The 14937-nt window shown below is 41.1% G+C and overlaps 1 protein-coding gene across 1 annotated transcript in view; it reads right to left on the bottom strand.

Moving 5' to 3' along the window:
- Positions 1 to 610: 610 nt before the first annotated feature.
- Positions 611 to 14937, bottom strand: part of LOC118386563 (fibrinogen C domain-containing protein 1-like) — a 313829-nt gene continuing 299502 nt past the window's right edge. Inside the window, exon 8 of the mRNA XM_052525491.1 lies at positions 611 to 1824. Coding sequence (XP_052381451.1) covers positions 1781 to 1824 — 44 coding nt within the window. The 3' untranslated portion in view covers positions 611 to 1780. The remainder of the gene's footprint in view (positions 1825 to 14937) is intronic.

Below are 14937 nucleotides of genomic sequence, written 5' to 3'. Positions count from 1 at the left end.
ATCACTCTGGATGAACTGAAGAGATCTACAGCTGAGGTGGGAGGCTCTGTCCATAGGACAACAATCAGTCGAATATTGCACAAATCTGGCCTTTATGGAAGAGTGGCAAGAAGAAAGCCATTTCTTAAAGATATCCATAAAAAGTGTCGTTTAAAGTTTGCCACAAGCCACCTGGGAGACACACCAAACATGTGGCAGAAGGTGCTCTGGTCAGATGAAACCAAAATTGAACTTTTTGGCAACAATGCAAAACGTTATGTTTGGCGTAAAAGCAATATGTATATATGTATGTATGTATGTATGTATGTATGTATGTATGTATGTGTGTGTGTGTATATATATGTGTGTGTATATATATGTGTGTGTATATATATGTGTGTGTGTATATATATGTGTGTATATATATATATATGTGTGTATATATATATATATGTGTGTGTATATGTATATATATATGTGTGTGTATATGTATATATATATGTATATATATATGTATATATATATGTATATATGTATATGTATATGTATATGTATATGTATATGTATATGTATATATGTATATATATATATATATATATATATATATATATTGTGTGGCCTATGTATATGTATATATATATATATACACACGTATACGTATATACATACATATATATACATACTACATGTGTAGAGAAAATGATTCTCAAGTTCTGAACTGTGGCATTGCTGAGGCGGAGGTCCCTATAGCCATGTGATTTGTATTTGTCTGTATAATCATATATGTATGTATATGTATGTGTATATATGTATGTATATATATATATATATGTATATGTATGTATGTATCATATATATATGATCTCGCGCAAACAGACACATAGATATGGCTGGAAAATGTGTATACAGTAAATACCTGTACTTGGTTGTGGTCGCAGTTCTTTACAGTCCAACTCTTCCATTTAGTACAGGGCAGAATACCAGTGGAAATCCTCAATCTTGCCACAATGGCTATTTCAATTTCATGACTTTGCTGATAGCTACTTTATTGAGGAAAACTGTACTTACTTTGACTGAGATACTTTTGTATATATATAGTGTATGTGGACACCCATTCAAATTAGTGGATTCGACTATTTCAGCTACATCCTTTGCTTACAGGTGTATACAATTGAGCACACAGCCATGCCATCTCCATAAACAAACATTGACAGTAGAATGGCCTTACTTAACTTTCAACGTGGCACCGTCATAAGATGCCACCTTTCTACAAGTGAGTTTGTCAAATTCCTGCCCTGCTCGAGCTGCCCTGGTCCACTGTAAGTGCTGTTATTGTGAAGTGGAAACGTTTAGGAGCAACAACGTCTCAGCCGCATAGTGGTAGGCCACACAAGCTCACAGAATGGTACCGCCGAGTGTTGAAGCACGCAGCGCGTAAAAATTGTCTGTCCAAAATCAAATCAAATGTATTTATATAGCCCTTCGTACATCAGCTGATATCTCAAAGTGCTGTACAGAAACCCAGCCTAAAACCCCAAACAGCAAGCAATGCAGGTGTAGAAGCATGGTGGCTAGGAACAACTCCCTAGAAAGGCCAAAACCTAGGAAGAAACCTAGAGAGGAACCAGGCTATGTGGGGTGGCCAGTCCTCTTCTGGCTGTGCCGGGTGGAGATTATAACAGAACATGGCCAAGATGTTCAAATGTTCATAAATGACCAGCATGGTCGAATAATAACAAGGCAGAACACTTGAAACTGGAGCAGCAGCATGGCCAGGTGGACTGGGGACAGCAAGGAGTCATCATGTCAGGTAGTCCTGGGGCACGGTCCTAGGGCTCAGGTCCTCTGAGAGAGAGAAAGAAAGAAAGAGAGAATTAGAGAGAGCATATGTGGGGTGGCCCGTCCTCTTCTGGCTGTGCCGGGTGGAGATTATAACAGTCCAAGGTTGCAACATTCACCACCTAGTTCCAAACTGCCTCTGAAAGCAACGTCAGCACAATAACTTTTTACTAAAATAGTGATATTCTCAGACAGCATAGGCAGCAGCACTCTAGATATGAGATGATGACCTTGAATGAAATAATAAAGTCAACACAATAATTTAAATATTTTATAAAAGTAAAGTTATGTGAATAAATTATGTTTAATAAGTGATGAGCCAAAATGGACAGTCACTACCATCATGGGACTTGTATTAATTGTTTTATTCTGTGTTGTTACAGCATTCAACACCCATAATGCATAAGTGTGTTTAATGTTTAAAAAATGTGTCAAAACCAAAATCGAACACCGTGGTTACTTTTTAATAATTGAACCGAAACGAAACGACTTCAAAAAAGCACTAATGGCTCAGAGCTACTAAGATGTGATGCTACAGTTTCTGAAGTGAGATGATTCATTCAGTGAGAGGTATGATCAGAGATATCAGCCTTTGAGGCTGTTATAGACATGAATAGACACCTGTTGTGTGTTCCAAATGGCACCCTATTCCCTTTATAGTGTACTACCTTTGACCAGGGTCCATAGGTTTCTGCTCAAAAGTAGTGCACTATATAGGAAATAGGATGCCATTTGGGACATACTCCCAGATGTGCATTTGATGATTGAATGTCATTTCCATGAATATTTAATTGATGATAGGCCATGAATATGGATGAATTTCTCTTAATGGAAAAAATGACACACACAAGCTGTGATTCTCTCACTACCGCATTTGGACATGCCTGCTTGATCATATTGAAAAACAAAAAACACACACACACTAACTCTTTCATCTCCGTTTCTCATACACATGCACACGCACACAAACTCGTTGGCTGAGATTCCGAGATTCACAGTTGAGGTTGGCATTTCTGGGGTGTGCCTTTTCTAGACATTAGATTAGAGGGTAAATGTTAGTTGATGTTGTGTGGTTGGATTTTCACACCAGGGAAATTCTATCAGAGAAATGTCATACGACATAAGACATGTCGCTCATGGCTACACACTCCATGCATACACGGACACACACAGTCTTGTATAAGTAACCTTGTGGGGACACACAATTCAGTCCCATTCAAAGTCCTAATTTCCATAACCCTAAACCTATCCCTAAACTTAACCCTGACCCTACCCTTAACCCCTATACCTAACCCTAGCTCCTAACCATAACCCTAAACTAACCCTAGCGTCTAACCCTAAACCTAATTCTAATCCTAACCCTAAACCCCCGAGAAATAGCATTTGACCTTGTGGGTCACATTTTGGTTTGTTAGTATTATTGTGGGGACTTCTGGCCCACAAGTATAGTTAAACATGTCCACCCACCCACCCACCCACCCACCCACCCACACACACACACACACACACACACACACACACACACACACACACACACACACACACACACACACACACACACACACACAGAGAAGGAATGAAGCAGGCCAGAGCTTGTCTGTAAATCGAGTTGTTCTGGCAGCGGGATAGATGGTACTCAGTATTCAGTAGGTGCTCTATGCTTTGGATAGAACTCATTTCAGGGGAGAAAGCCTGACACCCCACTGTGTCTCCCTTTGGCTTACTTTTGTTTTTGTTTTTGTGCTTCTCTAATATTGTTTCCCCGGCCCGCTCATTTGAAGCAATCTGCTTGAATTTACTGCGGCTGTAATAGTATTTTCACCAGCCTGAAAGGTGACCTCAGACTCTACATACTTATATTATCTATGGTGCATCTGTTTATCTGTTTTAAACTGGCAGAGAAGTAATCAGAGAACCATGCACCACAGCAGATAAATGGCTAGCCTCAGCCCCTGTTTGTTATTAACGAGGTATGTAAATGTATTATTAGTGGTGCCTCTTTAAACACATCTAACATTATGGCTCTAATATGGAGCTTGTGGAATAGTGTCTCCTCTGGCTGCTTCCCTTACTATTATTAACATAATCTAGAGATTATTTAGACTAAAAGGTTTAGTTGCAGGTTAGGTTAGGTTAGGTTAGCATGACTTTCATATACCAAGTGCAACAGGAGGTCATAGCTAACAGAAAGCTAGTTTTAAATGGGTTGGAGGTGACTAGTTAACACCCACAAATATAACAATTACATGTATTTATAGAGTCTGGAGACTTGACTTCAAAATATTTATTGTCTAGCCGTGTTCTATTTCAAACTTGGACATACAGTACATTTGAACTAATAAACAGTAGCAGGAGCTGTATATCAGTATGTTAACACTGCAGAGGGGTACATGTCATGGAGCGTACACCATCTGTGGTGAAAATCACTTCTGACTAACTGGTTTTGTTGCACACACTCATGGACACACTCAAACACTCACTCATACACACATACTGAAACTATGTTCTCATGTTGTCACTGCCAACACCCATTAGTCATTCATATTGTATTTAGTATTTTATTAGGATCTCCAAGGCAGCCACTACTCTTCCTGGGGTCTACAACAGGAACAAAACAACATATAACAACAAAACAATAGTCTACATCATGAATAAAATAATACATCACATAATACATTGTGCACTGTACACATTTACACTGCTCCACCATTACAAATTTACAATATTACAGCAGTACTACAATATTCCAATGTGTGGGTGTGTGTAGAGTGGGTGTGCCAGAATATATATATATATATATATGTGTGTGTGTGTGTGTGTGTGTGTTCGCATTGGGCCGTGAGGTGTTGTTTCATCTGGGTTTTTTTTAAATCACATTTTACTGCTCGCCTAAGTTACTTGATGTGGAAGAGAGTTCCATGTAGTCATGGCTCTATGTAGTACTGTGCAATTCCCAGCTTCTGTTCTAGCCTTAGGGACTGTGAAGAGACCCCCTTGGCATGTCTTGTGGGGTTTGTATGGGTGTCTGAGCTGTGTGCTAGTAGTTTGAACAGACAGCTCGGTGCTTTCAACACGTCAATGCCTCTCACAAAGACAAGCAGTGATCCAGTCAATCTCTCCTCTACTTGACCCAGGAGAGATTTACATGCATGTCATTGATGTACATTTAAGGGCCAGCCGTGCTGTTCTGTTCTGGGCCAACTGTAATTATCCTATGTCCTTCTTAACAGCACTTGACCATATAACTCAAATCAAATCAAATTGTATTTGTCACATGCGCCGAATACAGGCATAAACCTTACAGTGAAATGTTCACTTACAAGCCCTTAACCAAAAATGCAGTAACTGGACAGTAGTCCAGGTGTGATAAAGCTAGGACCTGCAGGACTTGTTTGGTTGATTGTGATGTCAAGAAAGCAGAGCAGTGCTTTATCACGGACAGACCTTTCCCATATTAGCAACCGTTGCATCATTATGTTTTGACCATGTCAGTTTACAATCTAGGGTTACACCAATAAGTAGTCTTCTCAACTTGCTCAATTATTCATTACAATATTTAAATGAGGTTTAGGGATAAGAGTGATATGTCCCAAATACAACGTTTTTAGTTTTTGATAGTGTGTGCAAAGCTGTCAACAAGGTATATATTTATAATATATAATAATATAATAATATAATATATGCCATTTAGCAGACGCTTTTATCCAAAGCGACTTACAGTCATGTGTGCATACATTCTACGTATGGGTGGTCCCGGGAATCGAACCCACTACCCTGGCGTTACAAGCACCATGCTCTACCAACTGAGCTACAGAAGGACCATATTTAGATTTGTTTAACATGTTTAACATGTTTAACATGTTTTGGTTACTACATGACTCCATATGTGTTATTTCATAGTGTTGATGTCTTCACTATTATTCTACAATGTATAATATAGTCAAATAAAGAAAAACCCTTGAATGAGTACAGTAGGTGTGTCCAAATGTTTGACTGGTACTGTATATTTAGGACTAGCTTATTGACTAGCATCAGCCAGATGAGCTCAACATGGTCCTCACCAGAGCACCAGTAGATGTAGACCATAGCTCAGGGCTATAGGTATCTGAAATGGGCCCTACTATCATACATCTCATATGGGACTCACTACACTGGATAGAGCTATGCAGAGCAGAGAGGTCCAGTTCATTAATCCTGGGGTAATCGTAAAGCTGTCAACGCCACTCCACTGGCTTCCCCCATAAAGCTGATTTGTGGTGTGGCCCATCAGCAAGCCCTCAGTCTCTGTAATGACAGATTCATCATGCTGTTCTAATCAGTCCTGAACAGGAAACCAACACAACAGAGAGTCATTAGATCATTGTGACTCTCAAGAGGTGCTTGGTGAATAAAATCACTAATTTGTTGCCATTTCACTAGTTCCTACCATGTATTACTTCTCACCGTAACTGGGGTCCAGAGTTGTTCCTTTTCCTGACCAGGCAACATCCTAGTCTTCAAAAACTCCTGGCCTGATTCTTGATGGTATTTATAACCTCAGGGCGAGTTCGTGCTGCTAACTTACACTAAAACAGGAACTAATGTTTCCTCTTGTCACCACATCACCCTGGGATACCAGGAGGTGTATAAAAGGAAGTGTCATAATAAGGGTGAAGGGGAAGTGTTGTGGGGTGTTGGACTTGTGACCGCAGGGGCCTGGCGAGTTCAGGTTACGGTCAGGCATGTATGAATAGTAGATATATGGTAACGAGAGGTATGGAAATGGGAGAGTAAAGTCAGCTTTTGTTAGGGAGTCTGTCTGAGGCCAAAGAATAATAATATAAACATGCACTGTAATGGGTGCACGATCAAGGCTGGGACACTAGAGGAGCGGGAGGGAGGGCGGGAGGGAGGATAGACAGACGGGCGAACAGGCGGGCTGACGCACGCACGGACGGACGGACGGACAGAGAGACAGACAGACAGAATGAGAGAGAGGAACAGCAGAGGATAAGTTCACCGTATTTGTCAACATGATTTCAGTAGCTAGCTTTTTCTCTTATTTCCTTGTTCCAATAGAATGCCATCTTCGTGTCTGTGGCTTTGTGCTGCACCCAAACTTCTGTCTGTTCCTCATGTGCTCTGAGGGAAGCCAATTCCTTCACAATCAATGGAGATGGCACAAAAGTATTGTGGACACTGGCCTGCAATTCAGCAGAAAGTTGACAGCGGTTTTCTTTTGCCTGAAGCTTATGGGTGCACGGGTCGGCAACTAAACCATTTACACAGCATAAGTGTGCGTGTGTGTGTGTATGTGTGTGTGTGTGTGTGTGTGTATAAGAGAGAGCGAGAGAAAAAAATGGAGAGAGAGAGAGAATGTGTGTGAGCAGCCAAACAAATAGCTGACTCTGTAGTCCTCCAGGCAAAATGAGGTTACTTCTCCGGTGAAGTTGTCCAATAAAGTATGCAATGAAGTTAGGGTCACAGCAAGACAGGAGTCACAGCTTATCACTTTAGCGTGTGTGTATGTGAGAGAGATAGAGAGAGAGAGATGCCTGTGTGTGCAGTGTCCATTTGTGTGTGTGTGAGAGAGATAGAGAGAGAGATGCCTGTGTGTGCAGTGTCCATTTGTGTGTGTGAGAGAGAGAGAGAGGTGCCTGTGTGTGCAGCGTCCATTTGTGTGTGCGTGTGTGAGAGAGAGAGAGAGAGAGATGCCTGTGTGTGCAGTGTCCATTTGTGTGTGCAGTGTCCATTTGTGTGTGCAGTGTCCATTTGTGTGTGTGAGAGAGAGAGAGAGAGATGCCTGTGTGTGCAGTGTCCATTTAAGAGAGAGAGCGAGAGAGAGAGCGAGAGAGAGAGCGAGAGAGAGAGCGAGAGAGAGAGAGAGAGAGAGAGAGAGAGAGAGAGAGAGAGAGAGAGAGAGAGAGATTCTCTCCTCTATATGTGTGATCCATCCTGCTCTGTTGGGACAGCCCACGCCACCATATTACATTTCCAGGGTTATTGCTTCAGCCCATCTCATCACTCCCCATCTCTCCCTTAAAAATCCCCACATAATGTTGATCTAAGAAGAGGCTTTAATATCAACCTCCCCTCAGGGTCTCACTGAGGTCAATTCAATGCAAACAACATTAACAGTGAACATGTCAATAGTGAAAATATTACAGGCAGTAATAGGGTCTTAGTGTCAATACAGAGAGGTCCTCAGAGGGCTGGAGGATTCATTCAGAGTGACAAGTGCTTCAGCCATCAACCACATCAATACTCATTTACTGAATAAATAATGAAGGGTTCAGTTGATATTAGTGCTGTGCTTTTTGTGGTCAGTTCAGTTTCGGTTAGATTATTAAAAACAATCACGGTTTTCAATTTCAATAATTTTTTAACGTGCATTATGTGGGTTCAATACCGTAACAACACAGAATAAAACAATTAATAAAAGTCCCATGATGTTAATAACTGCCCATAACCATAATTTATTCACATGACTTTAATAAAATATTTCAGTTGTTGTGTATATTACATTTGTTTATTTGATGACTTTATAATTTCATTCCAAGTCATCATCTCATCTCTATAGAGCTGCTGCTTATGCTGTCTGACAAAATCACTATTTTAATAGGCCTAGTTCTTCAAAGTAAATAAGGCATACTTTTATGACTGCTGAATACCAACTTTATACCAACAATATCAACAATTCCCAAATTGGAATACTGGGGTATGCGGAATGCCATATTTTTTAAGTACATTTATATTACCAACGGGGCTATACATTTGCGTGAGGTTTTTCTCTCGCCTGAGTAGCTTCGTTTCACTGACCCCACCCCCCCCCAAAAATGTAACCATCTAGCAAAATAACAACATAATGTCAAAGGCAAAAAAACTATATGGACACTCTTCATCAAACAACACTGTTTCACGACGCATCAGTGACATGGCAGGAGTTGTTTAGAAACAATTAGTGCTTTGCATACAAGCCAGTGAATTATATGCATTACAGCTGAGTCAACAGATGTGGAGGGTCTGGCACAGCTCCTGGTATATGTCCGTAATGTTTATGGGGGTCAATTAAGGAAAACATCCTCTTCTGCAAACCACTGGAAACCTGTCAAGCCCTGACCGTTTAATTCTCTATTTTGGTTAGGTCAGGGTGTGACTAGGGTGGGTACTTTAGTTTTTGCATTTCTATGTTGGCCTGGTATGGTTCCCAATCAGAGGCAGCTGTCTATCGTTGTCTCTGATTGGGGATCATATTTAGGCAGCCTTTTCCCACCTGTTGTTTGTGGGATCTTGTTTTTGTGTAGCTGCCTGTGAGCAGCCCAGAACATCACGTTTTGTTTTCTCCTGTATTGTTTTTGGTGAGTTTCATATTTATTAAATATGTGGAACTCTAAGTACGCTGCGCCTTGGTCCATTCATTCAGACGATCGTGACAAAACCAGGACAACATAAGAAGATATTTCTTTAAGTACTGGAGAGGTTTGTGACATCAAATGGACTTCGGTGGTCAAGATGTGTTGGTATCTGTACTGATGTCGCAAAAGCCATGACAGGGATACATAGTGGAGTGGTAACGCACATGCAAGCAGTTGCTCCCGATGCCACCTGGGCACACTGCAACACCCACCGAGAGGCTCTTGCTGCCAAGGGAATGCCTGACAGCTTGAAATACGTTTTTGACACTACAGTGAAAATGGTTAACTTTGTTAAAAGTAGTTAAACCTACGGCCCGGTTCGTCATTATACAAGGAACAAACATAACATGGTGTCTGATTGGTAGTCGCTATGACGAGACAGAGAAAATAAAGGAGTAACAAATTTCCGCGATGAAAATTGAACATACTACCACAAGTCAAATGACGTGAGTAGTCGAAGATGCTAGCTTGCAAGAGCGAGGACATTGGACATTGCATTGGAATCTGTTGACCAGCAAGTTGATGAGCAACATACTGAAGTAAGAGAAATTGACACGGTTCCTGTTCTCAGTCATGGATAGGCTTAGTCCTCCTACTCCTATGCAGTTAACAGGCAATCGAGCTGACAATTGGAAATGTTTCAAGCAGAGATTCAATATCTACCTGTGAGCCAGTGGAGCAGGGGGAGATGATGACACATTAGAAGCTTCCATTTTTCTGCATGTTATTGGACATTTACAATAGCTTTCAGCAAGACGAGGAAAACTTGACATAGACCATGCTAATGGCTAAATTTGAGGAGTACTTTGTACCAATTCAGAACGTCAGAAGTTTTTTGAGATACAACTTTTTCTCTCACGATCAGAAACAGGGACTCGGTTTTGACCAGTATTTGGCTGAGCTGAACACACTGAGCAAAACATGTGAATTTGAAAATCTGAAAGACGCCCTAGTGAAAGACAGGATATTCTGTGGCATACTTGATAATGGACTCAGGGAGAGATTGCTGAGTGAGCAAGATTTAACTTTGGATAAAGCAGTGAATATGTTTCGAGCAGCTGAAACCTCCAGAGCACAAGCTAAAGAGCTGTGTAGAGATGAGATGTCAGTGCATGCAATAAAAAGAGTGGAGCACCACACACAACGTCTTACAAAACAAACAAGCAAAAGCGAGAAATTAAAACACTACATGTGGAAAATGTGGATTTATCCACAAGCCAAAAAATTGCTCTGAATATGGCAAATCATGTAACAACTTTGGGGAAAATAATCATTTCTCAAAATGCTGCAAAGCTGAGGCTACAAAGAAAAAGGTTCACACAGTCAAGGAGGATATTGAAGAATTCTTTGATGATTCTTTGGAAATATGCAATGCAGTAAATGTTGAATGGATTGTGCCATTGACTGTGAATGAAACTATAATACCATTCAAACTTAATACGGGAGCACAGCTAAACCTGTTGTCGCTGGATGACGACAAAACACTGAAGGTGAAGAGCAAAATACACCCGGTGAAAATTAAAGTTACTGGTTATACTGGGGAGAACGTACCAGTCAAAGGAAGCTGTATAGTAACTTTACAGCAAGAAGAAAAACAGTTCAGAGCACAGCTGCTGATCGTGGAAAAGAGTGTACACTCTATTCTAGGAATCAATGCATGTGAAAAGCTCAATTTGTTGAAAAGAGTGTATGCAGTGACATCACAGACTGAAAATGACCAAGAATCGCTACTGGCCTAGGATGAGAACGTGTTTGAGGGTCTTGGATCTTTACCAGGAGAACACAAAATATGTACTGATGACAAAAAATTACTCCAGTTTTGCATGCATGCAAAACATTAAATTTGTACTGAGGAAAAAGCTCAAGGAGGAACCCAGATGCATGGACAAGATGGACATCATCACAAAAATGGATGAACCTACAGACTGGTTATTGAGGTGAAAAAGAACAGCGATCTCAGGATATGCCTAGACCCGAGAGATCTCAACAAAGCAATCAAGAGTGAGAATTTCAAGTTGCCAACCAGAGAAGAGATAATGTCACAGTTTTCTGGAGCAAAGTGGTTTAGTAAGCTTGATGCCTCATCAGGATTCTGACAAATGAAGCTAGACGATGCAAGCTCAAGGCTATGCACATTCAACACACCTGAGGGCAGGTACAGATTTCTTCATCTATCATATAGGATTCACTCAGTGCCAGAGGTCTACCACAAGACAATCCACATGATCTTCGAGCACATTCCTGGAATGGAGACCATGATGGATGACATCATCGTATGGGGGTCCACAAAAGAAGAACACGCCGCGAGACAAGTGTTGGACCGGACACGGAAAGTCAACCTAAAACTAAACAAGGACAAATGCGAGTTTGGTGTGAAAACACTTACCTTCGTAGGAGATGTACTTTCAGAGTCAAACCAGACCTGAGAAAAACAGCCATCAACAACATGGAGCGCCCGAAGAACAAGGACGACTTGAGACGCTTCATGTGCATGATCACCTACCTTGCAAAGTTCATACCTCAACTGTCAGCACAGTCCGCTCCACTCAGATGTCTTCTGGAACAGAAAAATGAATGGGAATGGTCTCATGAACAGGAAAACTGCTTCAGAAACCTAAATAAGACAATCACAGTTGAGCCTGTGCTCAGGTTCTATGATCCAGAGAAAAGCAGAAGGATTTCTGCAGATGCGTCACAGTTTGGCCAGTTCTTCTGCAACAACATGACGACACATGGCAACCCGTCGCTTATGCGTCCAGAGCCTTGACAGGCACAGAGACAAGATATGCACAAATAGAGGAAGAACTTCTGGCGAGAACATACACTTGCGAAAGGTTTAACCAATATGTCTACGGACAAGACTTCGAAGTAGAAACTGACCACAAACCATCGGTGTCAATCATGTCTAAGCCACTGAATGATTGTCCAATGAGAATCCAGAGAATGTTGATCAGACTGCAAAAGTATGATGTGAAGATGATCTATACCCCGGGAAAGATCATGTTTGCCACCAACACTCTTTCTCGAGCAGTCAACAAGAAAGAGAGCTTCGACACACAGAAGAAAGAGAGCACGACACACAGAAAAACACTGAGATTCAGGCCTACGATCGACATGATCGTAGCATGACCTCCTGTGTCTTCTGAGAGAATGGAGCAGATCAAAAGAGAGACTGCAGCTGACCAAACAATGACAGAGTTGAAAGAAACAACACTGATAGGATGGCCTGCACAGAAAAACAACTGTCCAATGAGAATACAGGATTACTGGATGTGCAGAGCAGAGCTCACCATTATGGATGACAGTGTTCAAAGGCAACAAGATTGTCATTCCCATAACACTACGCAAAGAAATGCTACAGAAAATACATGAAGGACACTTGGGTGAGGAAAAATGCAAACGACGAGCACGAGAAGTAATGGACTGAGCAAGAATGAACCAGGAAATCAGCCAGACCACTGCTTCATGTGAACTGTGTTTGACCTACAGGCCAAAGCAGCAAGCAGAGCCACTAATGCCTCATCAAGTACCCAACAGACCCTACTACAAAGTTGAGTTTACCTTTTTGACTGCAATGGCAAAATTCACATTGTTGTTACTGACTACTAATCAAACTACCCTGAAGTAGCAACACTGCCAACTACCTCCAGCAAAGCTGTAATCACCTACCTGAAATCAGTCTTTGCAAGACATGGGGTTGCGTCTGAACTGTACTCGGACAATGGCCTGCAGTTCTCATGTTCCGAAATCCGATCATTCACTAAAGACTGGGGAATCCAACACAACACCTCCAGCCCCAACTACCCAAGGTCCAACGGCTTAGCAGAGAGTTCAGTCAAAATTGTGAAAGTTCTGATGAAAAAGGCACACGATGGAAAGGAGGATTTCCTAAAAAATCTGATGATCTACCGTAGCGCACTGCTGCAGAACGGACCTGCACAAATGTTGATGGGACGTTGCATCAGAACCAACCTACCCATCCATGAGGACTTGATAACACCCAGAGGTGCTCACAAAGTCAAACTCGCAAAGGAAAAACAGAAAGACAAACAAAAACAGCGACACAACAAAAGTGCAAGACACTTACCTGAACTGAAACCTGGAGATCATGTACGACTCCGAGACATCACTACAGGTACCTGGATGCAGCAAGGGTGTGTGCAGAGAGAAGTTGCACCGTGATCCTGAGATCCAAACAGAGCATGGATCCCGGTTTGTCATTATACAAGGAACAAACATAACAATTAGTTGTTTAATCGCTCTGCAATAGCTAATATATAGGCGTCCTCCGCAAATACACAGGAAATAATGGAGAGTCATTATTATTTTACTTAAAGTGTTGAATTAACCATGGAAAGTGAATTCACTCAGTGGTGTAAAAGAACCCTGCTGTTGCTGTTAATTTACCACAGTTGAGAGTGATTGAGATATTTTTACTGTGTGTACATTAAAACACTAAAAACCTAGCCCGTCATTATCATATTTCCCATCATGCTTTATTGCAGTTAGATTTGTATAATTGTTTGTTTAAATTTCTGGGTGTTTGCATGTACATTGATTGATTAATGAATCTTATGCAACACATAGATAAATAGCATCCAAACAGTTAGTTGACATATTGCACCTGGTACTGAAATTATTGTTCCAGTTTAGATGGTTTTGATAGTCTCATTTATTCATCTTCCTAACCCTGGCAGTCATTCTGAATGCAGGTTGTGGGTGAATAAAATATATAGTTATTTGATAACCACACAATAGAAATTTAGCATTACTAATTTAGCCTGATGTGGCCAGCAAACCAGGAGTTTCAGGCTGTGGTATTAGGGTTACAATAGCATTTTTGTGTGTTTGGTGAGTTAATTTAACCCTGATTTAAAGTCAATTTATGTAGTATTGAGTCAGAGTTCACTTGTAATGGCACTGATAGGACTAACGGTGACTGGGCGTGGTCTGAGTGGGGAGAAGAAAAACTACCTGTTATTGGCAGAGAGGTGTCATGACGTTGGCCTGGGGGTTTATGACAGTCATAAATACCTCTTCCCCCCTTTTTCCTTTCTCTACCCTACTGATGTTACATTTGCAAAACCCTTTGTTAACATAGAGATTGTGGGAACATCAGAAGGTGGGGGGAAATGAACTATATTCTGGTAATCAGACCAACTGAACATATGCGGTGGTACTTAATGAATATGATGTCAGTTCGGTTGTCATCTGAGACATTATCATCAATGATAAGATGACAAACTCTACAGTGGAAAATCTACACAGAGTAATCGGATTCACATGGAATTTTTGTTCAATTTAAATGTTTGAATGTGAAATTATTTGTGATGCGATGAAATGTGATTTTAGCTTCCAAAATGTGAGATTTGGGTTTTCATAAAATAAGGCTCTGCTCAATCTGTGGCCCGCCCCTGTGAAGGGACATGGGCTATAAAACTTTTCAAACACGCCCTCCTCTCCCTTCCTATATAAACCCTTAACGACAATATAACCTGTTCCGAGGACGTGAGGACGACGGTCCGATGTCAGAATGGTTCAGATAATAACTACAGAACGAAGCCAACATCAGCGTGAGCTTTGGTTGCGAATGGTATGAACTTTGAACTATTATTCACTACAGAAGTGATACCTCCTGTCACGGCTTCTATGAGTAGTGGGTGGAGAAGTCTGGCGCAGAGAGCAGGGTAGTTCACAAGATGTGGATTTTTATTTTCCAAATCCC

Source organism: Oncorhynchus keta, chromosome 9 (genome assembly GCF_023373465.1).
Source record: "Oncorhynchus keta strain PuntledgeMale-10-30-2019 chromosome 9, Oket_V2, whole genome shotgun sequence".
NCBI classification, from domain to species: Eukaryota; Metazoa; Chordata; class Actinopteri; order Salmoniformes; family Salmonidae; genus Oncorhynchus; species Oncorhynchus keta.
This window is presented reverse-complemented; position numbering and strand designations above follow the sequence as displayed.